Source organism: Oncorhynchus mykiss, chromosome 31 (genome assembly GCF_013265735.2).
Source record: "Oncorhynchus mykiss isolate Arlee chromosome 31, USDA_OmykA_1.1, whole genome shotgun sequence".
NCBI classification, from domain to species: domain Eukaryota; kingdom Metazoa; phylum Chordata; class Actinopteri; order Salmoniformes; family Salmonidae; genus Oncorhynchus; species Oncorhynchus mykiss.
In genome coordinates this window covers 29,495,667-29,509,126 of record NC_050571.1, presented here as the reverse complement: position 1 = coordinate 29,509,126, position 13,460 = coordinate 29,495,667, and the positions used below count along the sequence as shown (strand labels likewise).

The following is a 13,460-nucleotide window of genomic DNA, read 5'->3' as shown; positions in this document are numbered from 1 at the left end:
GCATGACATTAGGGATTACAGATGAAATTACAGAGAAATCCCATCTGGTTAATGGGGACTGCTACCAATTTTCTTTCCTGTGTTAGTCCCTGTTAAATGACAAAATACAGACAATCTTACGCGCAACACATCTATTATTTTATAGTACAGCTGGAGAATTTGGGATTTCAACTTTTATCAGATATTGATGTGTACCAGACATTGATTTGTGTGTGTGCGTGTGTGTGCGTGCGCGCTAGGAGCTACTGAAGTACAGTCCAGGAGGCTGTGAGGGGACCTCGGAGCTACAGGGGGCGCTAGCAGCCATGCTGGACCTCCTCAAGTCAGTCAATGACTCCATGCATCAGATCGCCATCACGGGCTACCAGGTGGGGCCTCCTGGTGCTTCAGCCCTGTGCTGCTGACACTGTACAGCAAAGTGGTTGAATCTGATCATAGCATACAGTATATTGGCAATTTATACAATTCTGTCAGTATGTGTAGCATTAGATTAACTAACTAAACCAGTCCCTATGTGTTGAATTGTGTATGAGCCAGTCTCTGACCCGGTCTGTGTATTGTTCACCCAGGGAGAGTTGTCTGACCTTGGCCGGGTGCTGATGCAGGGCTCCTTCAGTGTGTGGATCAGCCATAAGAAAGGCCCCACCCGTATGAAGGAGCTGGCCCGCTTCAAGCCCATGCAGAGACACCTGTTCCTGTACGAGAGAGCCCTGCTCTTCTGCAAGCGCAGGGAGGAGCATGGAGAGGGTGCAGACAAGACCCCCTCCTACAGCTTCAAGCACTGTCTCAAGGTGTGTGTATGTGTGAAGGCGGTACTCTCTGACACATGCTGCCTTTCGGAACGGTCTCTAGTGGGATGTTTGTTTTGGTTTGTGTGTCAAGGCGAGTGTGTGTGTTAATATGCACAGGGCATGGCGGATGGTGTCACACCACCTGATATTCTCCTCTTGATTTATTATTGAGCCCCTGAGCTTCCTGCCATCACACGGAGGTGTTTGGGCCAGCCGCGTAGCGTGTGGCTGATGTGTGACGCATGACGTGTGCTTGTAGGCCCCAGGTTCAATCAGTACGTGTGTGTGTAACAGTCAGTGTGTGTCCTGACAGATGAGTGCGGTGGGGATTACAGAGAACGTCAAGGGAGATGTGAAAAAGTTTGAGATCTGGTACAGTGGCAGGGAGGAGGTGTACTTAGTTCAGGTAAGGACTACCTCTACTCTGTGAAGTGACTGTTGAAATTATTAATGCCACCCAGAAGCAGCGTATGTTCACCACACAAGCACTCTAGACAATAACCACCACCCACTGACTTGTTTGTCATCTGCGTGTTGTTCTGTTCTTTGTTGTGCCTTCTTTGTCAACTTCATGCCATGTTATGATTTGTTATGTATTGTTACAGTGAAATATGTGTTATGTTACTGTGGTGCCATTTTGAAATCATGCCTGTAAGATGCAAATAAAATGTCTTCACAAAAAAAGAAGTATTCTGTCTATCTTGTCATTGTGTTTTGTTACCATACGTTGATTGTGTTCTATTCTGATCTCCCAGGCCCCCACAGTGGAGGTTAAGATGGCTTGGCTCAATGATCTGCGAAGGATCCTCACCAACCAGCAGAAACTCCTTAAAGGTTTTGGATGTCACTCACATCACTCTCCAAAGCACAGCCAACAAAGAGTTGGTTTAATTCATCTCAGACATCCTCTCTCTGGTTCTCTTTTTCTCTCAGATGAGCATTGTGTCAACAACCAGATGCCAGAACACATTCAACTGTCTCCGCCCTTGTCTGAGAGGTATGTTGGGTGTAAGACACAGCAGCTCCCCACTGATGGTGTGAGTGTGGCAGGCAGTTATGTGACCTGTTGAGACGGTTATGATATGTGGTGTTGGGGAGAATATCAGCAAGCAGGTATAAAGCTGGGAAATAGAAAATGAGGGGATGAAGGTTCAGTAGCTGATGTGTGAAGAGAAGATGTGTGTGTGAATGCTCCCCTCTCTCCTTTGCTGTCTGGTTGCTGTCCCCCCCCCCCCCCTGCAGGGGTGTGCGGCCGTCCGGAGGGGCTCCTAAGGGCTGTCTGCCGGGGCTGGACTTTGTCTCGCTGTCCGCCAATGTCTTTCAGTGTCTGCGCTCCCGGAGTCCACACCCTCGAAGCCCCCGGCAACGCCCCCGGCCCCGCCCCCCCAACCGACCCCGCCCCCAGCGCCACTGACCCGCCCTGACGCTCAGTGGTAAACTCAGCCCAGCTCTGCATGCCTCGGCCAGGCTCGGCATGGCCCAGCTTGGGGACCTAAACCACCCACAGGGCTGCTGTGTTTGCATACTGACCGTCATCTGCAACCCATTCAATAGCAGACTCCATTCGGCTCATAAATCGCCAGATGCGCTTTTCATGTCTTGAGAGACCAATGTCCCAACAGGCCTTCCATCTCAGACATCTTACCCCAAATGACTGCACCCATCTTTGCATGGGATTTTCAATTTAGCATGGAATGCCAAACAAATAAACAAAAAACGTATTGATTTCCTCATGTTTCCAGCACCAGAACTGCTTCTAAGATGGGGTTCGCTTTTTGAGATTAAATATAACTGAAATGTCGCTAAATTATAGTAGTTATTTCAAACCCAAGAAAAATTGACCTCCAAATAAACTGACGAACTAGGATCTTGTTAAATGGAGACCAGATCTTTCCATGCGCCAGCATGTGTCTCTGTGTGAACTTGGTTGCACTTGGTCACATGGTTGCTATATGCTGTACTCTGTTTTGCTGCTCTGTGGGCTGTTTGGCTGGCGGCTGAAAGGTCATCATGGTGGTGTGAGATGAGTTTGAGAAGGTGTCCTTAACCACAGATCAAGGATCAGATGTTCCTCTGAAATGAGTAAAGGTTAGATCTGTGGCTAAGGGCAGATTCTACCTGGAGCATGAGTTCGTTCATTGATTAAGTCTAGTTAAATAAAGGTTAAATAAAATGTATACAAATTGATTGTGTCGTGTTGTCTCGCCCACAGCAAACAGCAGAGGGCGTCGATCAGCTCCGAGGACACTGAGTCAGGGAGGAGCAGTCCAGACCCCCAGTCCCACTCCCCTCAACACCGGCGCAACCGACGCAGTGAGTACACCACTACCCCATACATGTACAGTAGACTGGTTGCCAGACAACTTCACCAAAATGATGCACACTCGCATCAATGGGGCACAAGGCCTCGTGGTGTTATGATTTTTAAACGGTCTGATAGCTAGCAACAAGAGGCTGCCATGCGGGGAATAGTATGTCTCTTGTTTCAGCTAGTTGTATCTTGTAATTGATACCATGTCTTGTTTTGAGGTGTTTTGACTTATGTCACCTGTATGCTAATATGGCGGAAGTAGGGCTGGGATTTGTCAGCGACCTCAAGATACAATATTATAATGATACTTAGGTGCGGATACTATATGTATTGAAATTCTATATGTATCAAGATTATATATTTTTTTGCGATTCGATGTTCCAAGAGAAAGCCATGCGAAAATTAGTTTTGGAGGTAAAAGTTCTCAAAAGCATTAAACATTTTAGAAAGAAGATGCAGAACAAGCTATAGGATGATAAATCCTACGGTTTTATCGCTGGTACAGTGCGCTAGCGCTAGCTAACATTGCAAGTCAATACTTGGGAGTCAGTATTGACATAAAATCTGCAAAAATAATAACGCAATACTCTACAGTATAGATTTTTTCCCCCTATCCCTTGAAAAAATATAATTTGATTGTCAATTACTCCGTTTTTAATTGTAATTTATCGCTATAGTTACCACGTATTTACTTCGGGTATTTCTGGTACTTCATTAAGGCACTATATAAGGAGAGACAAGCAACATGTAACTCAAAACTAAAATGTGTAATTTCCAGGCTGGCCCGGTGCACCTCACTCAGTAGACATCTGTGAGGGTCTGGAGGAGTGGGGTGGAGGTGAGGACCCCTCTCAGCCTTCAGACACCGAGGAGGAGGACGCTGCTCAGCTGGTGAGATGGGTTCTCTACAACATCAATACAACCAGTGATTTGTATTTAAACACTAACACACTGTGTGGCCTCGTTCCTTACCCAGGACCTTAAATATGCTTATCAGAAAGGTTAAAGGAACCTCTTCAAACTCCCTACGTTTAAAGTGGACACTACACGTTTAAAAGGCATACTCTAGAAGGCTACAGTTCTACATATCCTTCTCTTAGTCTAACAGAATTGTGTCTGTCCTCCCAGGCTCCAGGCAGATATAAGGCCTTGGCTGAATGTTCACGATACGGCCCAGATGACCTCACCATCAAGATGGGTGATGTCATCCAGCTGCAGCACGAGGACAGCGAAGGCCACTGGTGAGTGTCGACAGTGTCAGTTGTCTGGTGGTAAAGTTGGTTGCCAATGGCAGAACCTTAATTGACACGGGTTTGACATGGGCTCTGGGCTGACTGGAGCCTAATATAGCAGGTGGAAAGACTTAAGGACAAAACACAGCGAAGGAGAATGGTTAAAAGCAGCGTGTGGCAGTCCTATTGGCTACCATTTTATTTTCATTTCACAACAATTCTACATGTTGAATGGCCACCATTCGTCAACACCTAGCAGGTTATCTTCTGCACACTGCGGCGCACCGCCAATTTCATTATCGTGTGTCCTGCCCTTCACCTTAAAGGTCCAATGCAGCTAAAGTTTGTATCTCAATATTAAATCAGTAAGTACTGTGATTTTTTTTCAATTAAGATGGTCAAAGAAATACATTTGCTTCTTAACAGTGAGCAATTTCTCAAGCAAGAATGTTGCTAGGACTGTCTGAGAGTGCTCTGAGTGGGGAGGGGAAAACTGAAAGGCTTGGAACTCTATTTCTTATTGGTCTATTAACTAATTGACCCCCTGGTGTTGTCACCAGGCAGGCCAAAACTCCCATTCCACCAAAACAGGTTGAAATGTCATGTTTCTTTTCAAACAGCTCTAACACTAAAATGGCCTTCTCATAATTATCACAATTTCTCAATAATATTCAAACCTCAGTGTGATTTTTTTATTGATTTTATTTTTTAAATGTTTGTTTTAAATGAGAAATAGTAATATCACGTTTTTGACTGTACTGGGCCTTTAACTCCTCTAAAGCCTCCCTCCCTCACTCCATCTCCAGGCTGGTGAAGAACCTGAGTCGCAGACAGGAGGGTATCATCCCAGTCCCCAACCTGCACATGATTCTGGGAAACGGCAGTAGAGGACAGTCCACCAGACTAGGAGGTAAGGTTAGTGTTACAGTACAGAGGAATAGGTTTCTAAAGCCATTTGTACTCTCAATCCTCCTCTCTGACATGTAGCTCATTAGATGGGTTTCTTTGAATCATTTGTGTCTCCTATCTTTTATGCAGATCCAGGGAATCTGAAGGCCAGAAAGCTCAGCTCCCCTTAGAGGGAAAATGCTGTCTTCAAGTGCTCTTGGGACCTGGGAAAGTGGTTAGTCGGAACCTCGTATTCCCCACTTCAGAGGAGCATTGGAAGGCAGCAACACCTTTTGTTGGACCTTTACAAAGATTGACAGACTGAAAAGACAGACTGTTTTCCATTAGACATTGTGAGGTCATGACTGATGGAATATCTTAAACTCTGCTTCCTCAAAGTGCTCTGATTGGCCACGATTAGAGACAACTAGCCAATTTAAGAAGGACGTAGGAGTTTTAGGTCTGGGTTTTTGATTGACATTTTTCTGGGCCAGTAACATGAGGACCTGTTTTTTTTTTGGCCCACCATGATGGACAGTGGACACACTTTATGAATGTTACCCTCCAAACACTTTAGACAGCACAGGGTTCTACCAGCACAAAGGCACACGGTTTGGTGAAGGACAAGGGACATGTGAAAAGGTTTGGGACTTAAAATTCAATCCCCCACTTCCTCTTAGACCCAGCCAATGGGCTTTTCTGTTGGGCTGCTGTAGCTGGATTACATCCATGGACTCTCGCTCTCTGGGGGATTCTTAACCGTCATTGCTAATCAGTGAGAATGCAGTTGGTGTTTGTACGTTTATGTGTGTTCTTATGCGTCATAATAATCCGGGTTTTCGCCTGAAACATTTCTTAAAAAGAGACTTTTGTACATAGCTATGTAATTAATTTTGGATGTGTATACTTGAATGTTGGTCTATTGTTTGTTGATGTTCATTTATTCTACATGCTCATGTTGTTTAGGTATCCATCCTGTCTTATTCCTTAAGGCACCCTTCTCTTAGCTCTCCAAGCTTGAAATGCCAAAACGTGCCGTGCCATAATGCCTTTTTATTCCTGCAATGTTGGAATCGAGCTCCTCTTTGATAAATGTACTGTTTGCTCCGCAATATCAAACGCAGTCTTGCTTCTACCTCACATCAGACCTATACTCAACTGGCACTTTATTAATGCTTATAAGCGAAATGCAAGCTGAAAGAAAACAAGCTGAAAGCTTTACTATATTTTCAAAGGCTCTAGAGAAATTGAGCTCTCCATGAACGCAATACCTCCGTCATATTTTCCTGATTCATACCTATTATTTTTCCATTTTATTTCCGAGGCTCAGTGTGTGTCAATGGCGAGGAGACACACCGCCCCAATATACATAAAGTTGTTAAAATGTCACGGATGGTAAATTCCCGACATCTTGTGAGGTGATGGGGACTGATAGAAGGGTACTCCTCAGGTCTATAGTGATATGGGGGAAGAGCTACTACCTGCGTGGCGCCAGCAAAGACTGATGTCATTCTCCCCAGGATTTCACTCTATCTGTCTCCCCGGTGTGACAGCACAAAATGGAGCGAGAGAGAGGAAGAAATGTGCCACTCTCTCTTCCTCTACTCGTCTCCTCCACGGCCTTGCAATTAATCTTAGGCTTCCCATTAAACAGGATCATACAGCAAACATGAAATATACCCGCTATGTCGAACGCTTAATTAAATATTGATTGCGGACTTATATGAATTTACTACATCAAATCAAGGCCCCAGTCGGAGGCTTGCCTTTCATATGCTGCATTTGATGTGGAAATGAGCCAGGAAAACAGCGGGAGCACAGCGCCACACTACTAATGTCTTCTTATTAATTCATTAATTAATTTTGCTATCAAGTTGTTCCTTCGCGGCGGTAAGCAGCTGTGCAGCCCAGTAAAATTGTCTATCTACCCTTAACGGAGGCCTGCTTGACTGCTGCGCGTCGCATCAATGGGTTTCTCTCCTCATATGGCAGAATTAGCTGGGTTTTCTTTTTTTTGGGCTCCAAAATGCTGCACATTTTGCACTGAACTGTGATGTTCAAAAATAGAGACAGAAATATGCTTGAAAATGCTGTGCGTCTTTGACAAGCGCTGTAAGCTTGTTGCTAAGTGTTTCTCATAAGAGAACATAGCATGGCTAACTGAATATTGACCGAACATGGCAGGTTTCAGGTTTTTATTATTGTTCTTCAGTCATCGTTGTTGATTGGCTGCTTTTTTTATACAGCTTCAGTATTGTATATAGACCAAATAAAGTATTTATTGAAATAATACAGGTTTCTTCTGCGCCTTAGAGTTTAATGTTTTTTTTCTATATTAGAATACAATAAAGCAGTGTTAGTTGCTTGCATACAGCCATTTGCCAGTAAAATATATTTTTTGTTTTCTGAATAAGCATAATAAATGTTCAGTAGGCATAAGCATCTGTTCGCCATACAGGTCTCTATCATGTAAAGCTTATCTTCACCAGCTACAAGAAGACGCTCTCTATTTGAATACAAAACAGACACATCTCCTGAACCCCCAAAAGACCTGGAACAAAAAAAGCCAGCGTGGGCCCTGAGGGTCAAAGGTCAGGGGTTAGTCATCCAGGACGTGATGCAGCATGCGCTTGGTCACTGACATAACGTGACGTATCCATCTATAGTAATGTGACACTCTGGTGTATACCCCATACTTCCCATCCTTGGCACACTCCTCCCCCCAGCTCACTATCCCTGTCAGGAACCAGGTGTCATGGTAACGGTTGGTATGGGGACCCCCGCTGTCCCCCTGGCACGAGTCTTTGGCCACGTGAGCATAGCCGGCACAGAACATATACTTGGTGATACGGGCACTACTGCTATCCTTACACGACGTCCTCTCTGTAAATGGCACCTCTACCTTCTGTAGTAAGTGAGACGTGGCCCCCAGGAAGCGTGTGCGACCCCAGCCACTGACCGTAGCCGGGGACTGATCCTTCACCAGGTCCTCGGTGAAGACCTTGGGCCCCAGGCAGATGGGTCTGGCGTGGGAGGAGAATGTGATGGGGTTGTGCAGGCGCAGCAGGGCGATATCGTGGTTGTACAGACTCTGCTGGGAGTCGTAGAGCGGATGTTTGTACTGCTTCGACACCTCGTGGTCCTGTTCCGTGCCCTCTTTGTCATTGATGTTATGCTCCCCTGGAGAGGTACAATAACTAAATTAAGTAATCCATCTGTAATCAATATGAATCGTTCTAGTAGAGAATTTAGTTTTAGTCATAGATGCAATGAAATAGATACAAATCATACACCTATGAACACGCTCCTGTGTAAAGTAGTGAGAATGTACCGTAGCTGAGCTAAAAAAACTAACCGGAATTGTGCCTTACCCACTCTGACAAAAAAAGATCCCTGCTGTCCCTCCACCAGACAGTGGGCAGCAGTGATGACCCACAACTGACTGAGGATAGAGCCCCCACAGAAAACCTGCCCACTGGGCCTCTGCACCAGAGCAGCCTGGGGGAGTAGAGAGCAGGGAGAGCCCGTTACATACAGTACCAGTCTAAAGTTTGGACACACCTACTCGAGAGTTTTTCTTAATTTTAACTATTTTCTACATTGTAAAATAATAGTGAATAAATACAACAACTATGAAATAACACCAAAGAAATCATGTAGTAACCAAAAAGTGTTGAAGAATCTAAAATATATTTTTATTTGTTTAAAGTAGCCATCCTTTGCCTTGATGACAGCTTTGCACACTCTTGGCATTCTCTCAACCAGCTTCACCTTGAATGCTTTTCCTACAGTCTTGGAGTTCCCACATATGCTGAGCACTTGTTGGCTGCTTTTCCTTCACTCTGCGGTCCAACTCATCCCAAACCACCTAAATTGGGTTGAAGTTGGGTGATTTTGGAGGCCAGGGCATCTGATGCAGCTCTCCATCATTCACTGCCTTGGTCAAATAGCCTGGAGGTGTGTTTTGGGTCATTTTCCTGTTAAAAAAACAAATGATAGTCCTGCATCTGGAGGACAAGCGCAAACCAGATGGGATGGCGTATCGCTGCAGAATGCTGTGGTAGCCATGCTGGTTAAGTGTGCCTTGAATTCTAAATAAATCACAGACAGTGTCACTAGCAAAGCACCATCACACCTCTTCTTCCATGCTTTACGGTGGGAACCACACTTGCGGATATCATCAGTTCACCTACTCTGGGTCTCACAAAGACATAGCGGTTGGAACCAAAAATCTCAAATTTGGACTCATCAGATCAAAGGACAGATTTCCACTGGTCTAATGTCCATTGCTCATGTTTCTTGGCACAAGCAAGTCTCTTCTTATTATTGGTGTCCTTTTAGTAGTGGTTTCTTTGCAGCAATTCGACCATGAAGGCCTGATTTCAAGCAGTCTCCTCTGAACAGTTGATGTTGAGATGTGTCTGTTACCTGAACTCTGAAGAATTTATTTGGGATGTAATTTCTGAGGCTGATAACTCTAATGAACTTATCCTCTGCAGCAGAGGTAACTATGAGACTTCCTTTCCTATGGCGTTCCTCATGAGAGCCGGTTTCATCATAGCGCTTGATGGTGTTTGCGGCTGCACTTTCTTGAAATGTTCCGTATTGACTGACCTTCATGTCTTAAAGTAATGATGGACTGTTGTTTCTCTTTGCTTATTTGAGCTGTTCTTGCCATAATATGGACTTGGTCTTTTACCAAATAATGCTATCTTCTGTTTCCCACCTTGGCACAACACAACTGATTGGCTCAAACACATTAAGAAGGAAAGAAATTCCACAAATGAACTTTTAACAAGGCACACCTGTTAATTGAAATGCAATTCAGGTGACTACCTCATGAAGCTGGTTGAGAGAATGACAAGAGTGTGCAAAGCTGTCATCAAGGCAAAGGGTGGCTACTTTGAAGAATCTCAAATTTCAAATATATTTTGATTTGTTTATCCCTGTTTTTGGTTACCACAGGATACCATATGTTTTATGTTATGGTTTTGATGTCGTCACTATTATTCTACAATGTAGAAAATAGTAAAAATAAAAACCTTTGTGTCCAAACTTTTGACTGGTACTGTATATCGGCCCTTACATGGTAATAATAATATATATGGGTTGTGTGTGGCTCTTTTCAAGGACCCAGAGATGCTTAGACATACATTCACCAGTGCATAGTGCATCTTGGTATTTTCCCCTCTCTTACCTGCCATGGGATATCTCCAGGGGTGACTGTGTCGCCACCTACAATACGTATTCTGACGTTGAGGTCTCCGACAGGGGGCTTGGTGGTATTGGCTGGGGTGAGGGAGGGGGTTGTAGTGACGTTGACATTTGATCTTGTGTTCTTAAGGGGGAGTAATGATCTAGACATGTCCGTGATCACAGTCCGCCTGTCCCTGCCACAAGGAAACTCCACTGGTGGTATACAAATCCAAATTAAGGAGGGCTGGGTGGTAACTCTACATCAAGTTACTCTACACCAATGACGTAATGTTGTAATCACACTACTGTATTGACATGTTGCTACACAGTACTTTAGCAAGATTATGGTAAAGGTATAACAAGACGTGTGAATGTTGTGGCTACCTTCAGGATTGCAGTTGACTCGATCCTGCGCCAGCTTGTAGCCCTCTGCACAGCTACACTCTGCCCCATAGGTGTCCAGGTTCTCGCAGAAGTGCATACATTCTCCATTGTTCACCGCACACTGTCTAACTGTTACTGTGGGGAGAAACCTACATCAATTACCCACATCTAAAGAGATGAGGCATGTTAAATAATATAGCAAATAGAAGTAAGTATGGTTGCGATTGTTATGGCCAACGTGGTTTTACAACCGTGTTATCGCAATGTTATAGGAGTGACGTCCAGGCAGAGTTTACATAGAGCGTCCTCAACTGGTTTAAGCTGGACCAACCTGCCCCGAACTGACTGAAATGGAGGACATTTGTCAAGGCCTATGCTCCTTATAGGAGCCAATGGCTTAAGTCAAGTAAGCCATTACGATGTTATTACTGTACCTATCTCACAGTTCGTCCCAGTGAAGCCTCGTAGACAGATGCAGGAGTAGGATCCTTTCTGGTCTTTACAGGAGCCCTGGTTTAGACAGGGGGACGACTTACACTGGTCCCCATCTGATACATAACAGAGCATTATTGATGCAATTTACGTTACACCAAGTTTCATAAACACACACACACACACACGATAACATACACACTATACGCACCATACATACACATGGATTTAGTACTGTAGATATGTGGTAGTGGTGGAGTAGGGGCCTGTGGGCACACAGTGTGTTGTGAAATCTGTGAATATATTGTAATGCTTTTAAAATTGTATAAACTGCCTTCATTTTGCTGGACCCCAGGAAGAGGATCCATTATAAATACAAACACAAATACTGCTAAACCCACACACCACACACAGCTCTGAGTCACAGCTTAATCCCCTCTGTTTGTGCCAACACAACAGTTAATCATTAAGCAAAGTCACCTTCATAAGCGACCCAAAACTCCATCTGAAAAATAAATACAGAATCTTCAGAATATCACAAGTTAACCCATTCATTACACAGTACCGGATTCATGGTGGAGTCTAACCCCACCATACACACACACACACACACACACACACTCACCGTCTTCTCTTCATTCTCAAATGCTTCCCTGGCCTCCTCCAGGTCACACCTCTCCTCCAGACACTCTCTCTCCAGGTTCCCCCATAACAGCTCCTCGAACATCCCTGTGTTGTGGCGCCTCTGTCTCCTCAGCACACTGTCTGCTGCCTGGCCTGACAGGAACACTGGGGCTGGAGGGCCAGAGGGAGATGGTAAGGCTGTTACAGTCATGGCTGGTGCATAACTGACAGTAATATTGTTACTAGTGAGAAACCTACTGAAACCATCAGCAGTCAGAGCAGGACTTACCTCCCCAGCCCAGCCGGCAGTCTAGCAGCATCACACACAGGAGGAGGAATAGGTAAACTGTTGCCATCCCTGTATGATCTGATACTCTGGTATCACAATGCCCAATGCAGAGAAACACACACACCATGGACACACTCTCACCCACTCCAAAGTACAGCTGTCTGTTTACTCTTGAACCACAGTGGCAGGGTATGTTTGCTGTTAGTTTGTTTAGAGGCAAAACATTGACATACTGTGGTGGATTTATAATTTTCTACTTGTACTTTTTGACCAGGCAGGTCAATTAAGAACAGCTTCTTATTTACAATGATGGGTTGGCTGGCTGGTGTAAGTATCCGTGTACATCCTTTTGTGAACGGATTGTTTTTACATGGTTTTCCTTCTCTGTGATGACTGATTTTTTTTTCGTCGTTCTCTGATGTGTTCCTCTAGGTTTGGACTGCAATCAGAAACGGAGAGAACCCCCGTCTTCAACAAAACATGCATTTCAGGTAATATACCACTAGATGGCGCACATGTCTATTAAACAATGTCTACCAATGCTTTGATTGAAAATCACGTCATACTGTACGCACACACCCACTGAGATGAAAGGGCTAGGGGTTAGCAGTTTCCCTGACCAGCTCACATTACCAGTACAAACCCCAGGGACCTAATTTATCAACCGTGCGTAAATGTCTCACTAAATTCTGGCGTACGTGGAAATTCTAGGATTTGTGTGCGCCAAAAAATTATTGGGATTTATCAAACTGTCGCACGCAACATACGCATGTTTTAATTGATCCATAATATATTATACGTGTGTGCGTGCTGGTGAACGAGCGCTACAACCCCGCCTGAAAACGCCCTCCATTCATTCACATTTTATGGAAACAAAAACACCCTCATTTGCTGTATGATTTGGAAATGTTGGAAAGTGCAATAGCACATCTTATCACATTTCTGTAGAGTTGTGGGCAGAATGTTTCGATCTTTTGCAGGGACTTTTTCAAACTAAAATGCAAACTAATCGCCTACACCGAGTGCCAAACACTGGCTGTGCATTATGCACAATTGATTGCCTTTTCAAACAATTTAAAAGTAAATGCTACAGCTCACACTGTGCAAAAAGAATAATGGTTGTTCAATATTTAGTTTGTCAATAGATGATTGTGTTTCTATCTCCTGTCTTGGCTCTGAGATTAAAGAGGCTATAATGTTGCGCTCCTATCTCAGTCACAGCAATATTGCCGCTTCTATACTGTAGGTTACCGGTCTATTTACTTTCGAGCATGGTTGGCTATCGAATGAGTGGTGGATAAATGGTAGCCTAA

At 44.4% G+C, this 13,460-nt stretch overlaps 2 protein-coding genes across 7 annotated transcripts in view; one reads left to right on the top strand and one right to left on the bottom strand.

Annotated features, from left to right (window-relative positions):
- Nucleotides 1–7,579, top strand: part of mcf2a (MCF.2 cell line derived transforming sequence a) — a 30,780-nt gene extending 23,201 nt beyond the window's left edge. For 2 of the 5 annotated variants that reach the window (XM_036969748.1, XM_036969751.1), the window contains 8 exons: nt 240–368; nt 570–791; nt 1,105–1,197; nt 1,547–1,788; nt 3,004–3,104; nt 3,881–3,993; nt 4,231–4,343; nt 5,141–7,579. In XM_036969748.1, coding sequence (XP_036825643.1) covers nt 240–368; nt 570–791; nt 1,105–1,197; nt 1,547–1,788; nt 3,004–3,104; nt 3,881–3,993; nt 4,231–4,343; nt 5,141–5,321 — 1,194 coding nt within the window. In that variant the 3' untranslated portion in view covers nt 5,322–7,579. The remainder of the gene's footprint in view (nt 1–239; nt 369–569; nt 792–1,104; nt 1,198–1,546; nt 1,789–3,003; nt 3,105–3,880; nt 3,994–4,230; nt 4,344–5,140) is intronic. The other 3 variants (XM_036969750.1, XM_021583856.2, XM_036969749.1) reach the window with 3 other exon arrangements.
- Nucleotides 7,523–12,307, bottom strand: f9a (coagulation factor IXa). 2 transcript variants are annotated; one of them, XM_036969752.1, is made up of 8 exons: nt 12,148–12,307; nt 11,860–12,029; nt 11,715–11,739; nt 11,237–11,350; nt 10,803–10,937; nt 10,420–10,511; nt 8,594–8,720; nt 7,523–8,402 (listed from the first exon to the last, which is right to left on the bottom strand). In XM_036969752.1, exons 1-8 carry the CDS (start codon nt 12,272–12,274, stop codon nt 7,822–7,824), a joined length of 1,371 nt encoding a protein of 456 aa, XP_036825647.1. In that variant the 5' UTR covers nt 12,275–12,307; the 3' UTR covers nt 7,523–7,821. The 2 variants fall into 2 exon arrangements, with proteins under 2 accessions (XP_036825647.1, XP_021439534.2); XM_021583859.2 differs by having other exon boundaries at nt 10,420–10,631; nt 12,148–12,306.
- Between the last annotated feature and the right edge of the window lie 1,153 nt (nt 12,308–13,460).

Excerpts from the sequence above, each read along its gene's own strand:
- f9a (XM_021583859.2), bottom strand. The coding sequence starts at position 12,274 with ATGGTGTGTGTGTTTCTCTGCATTGGGCATTGTGATACCAGAGTATCA. Across the intron at positions 11,740-11,859 it reads TTGAGAATGAAGAGAAGACG|ATGGAGTTTTGGGTCGCTTA; the intron begins GTGAGTGTGTGT and ends TTTATTTTTCAG. Across the intron at positions 10,938-11,236 it reads TGGGACGAACTGTGAGATAG|TAACAGTTAGACAGTGTGCG; the intron begins GTACAGTAATAA and ends TTCTCCCCACAG.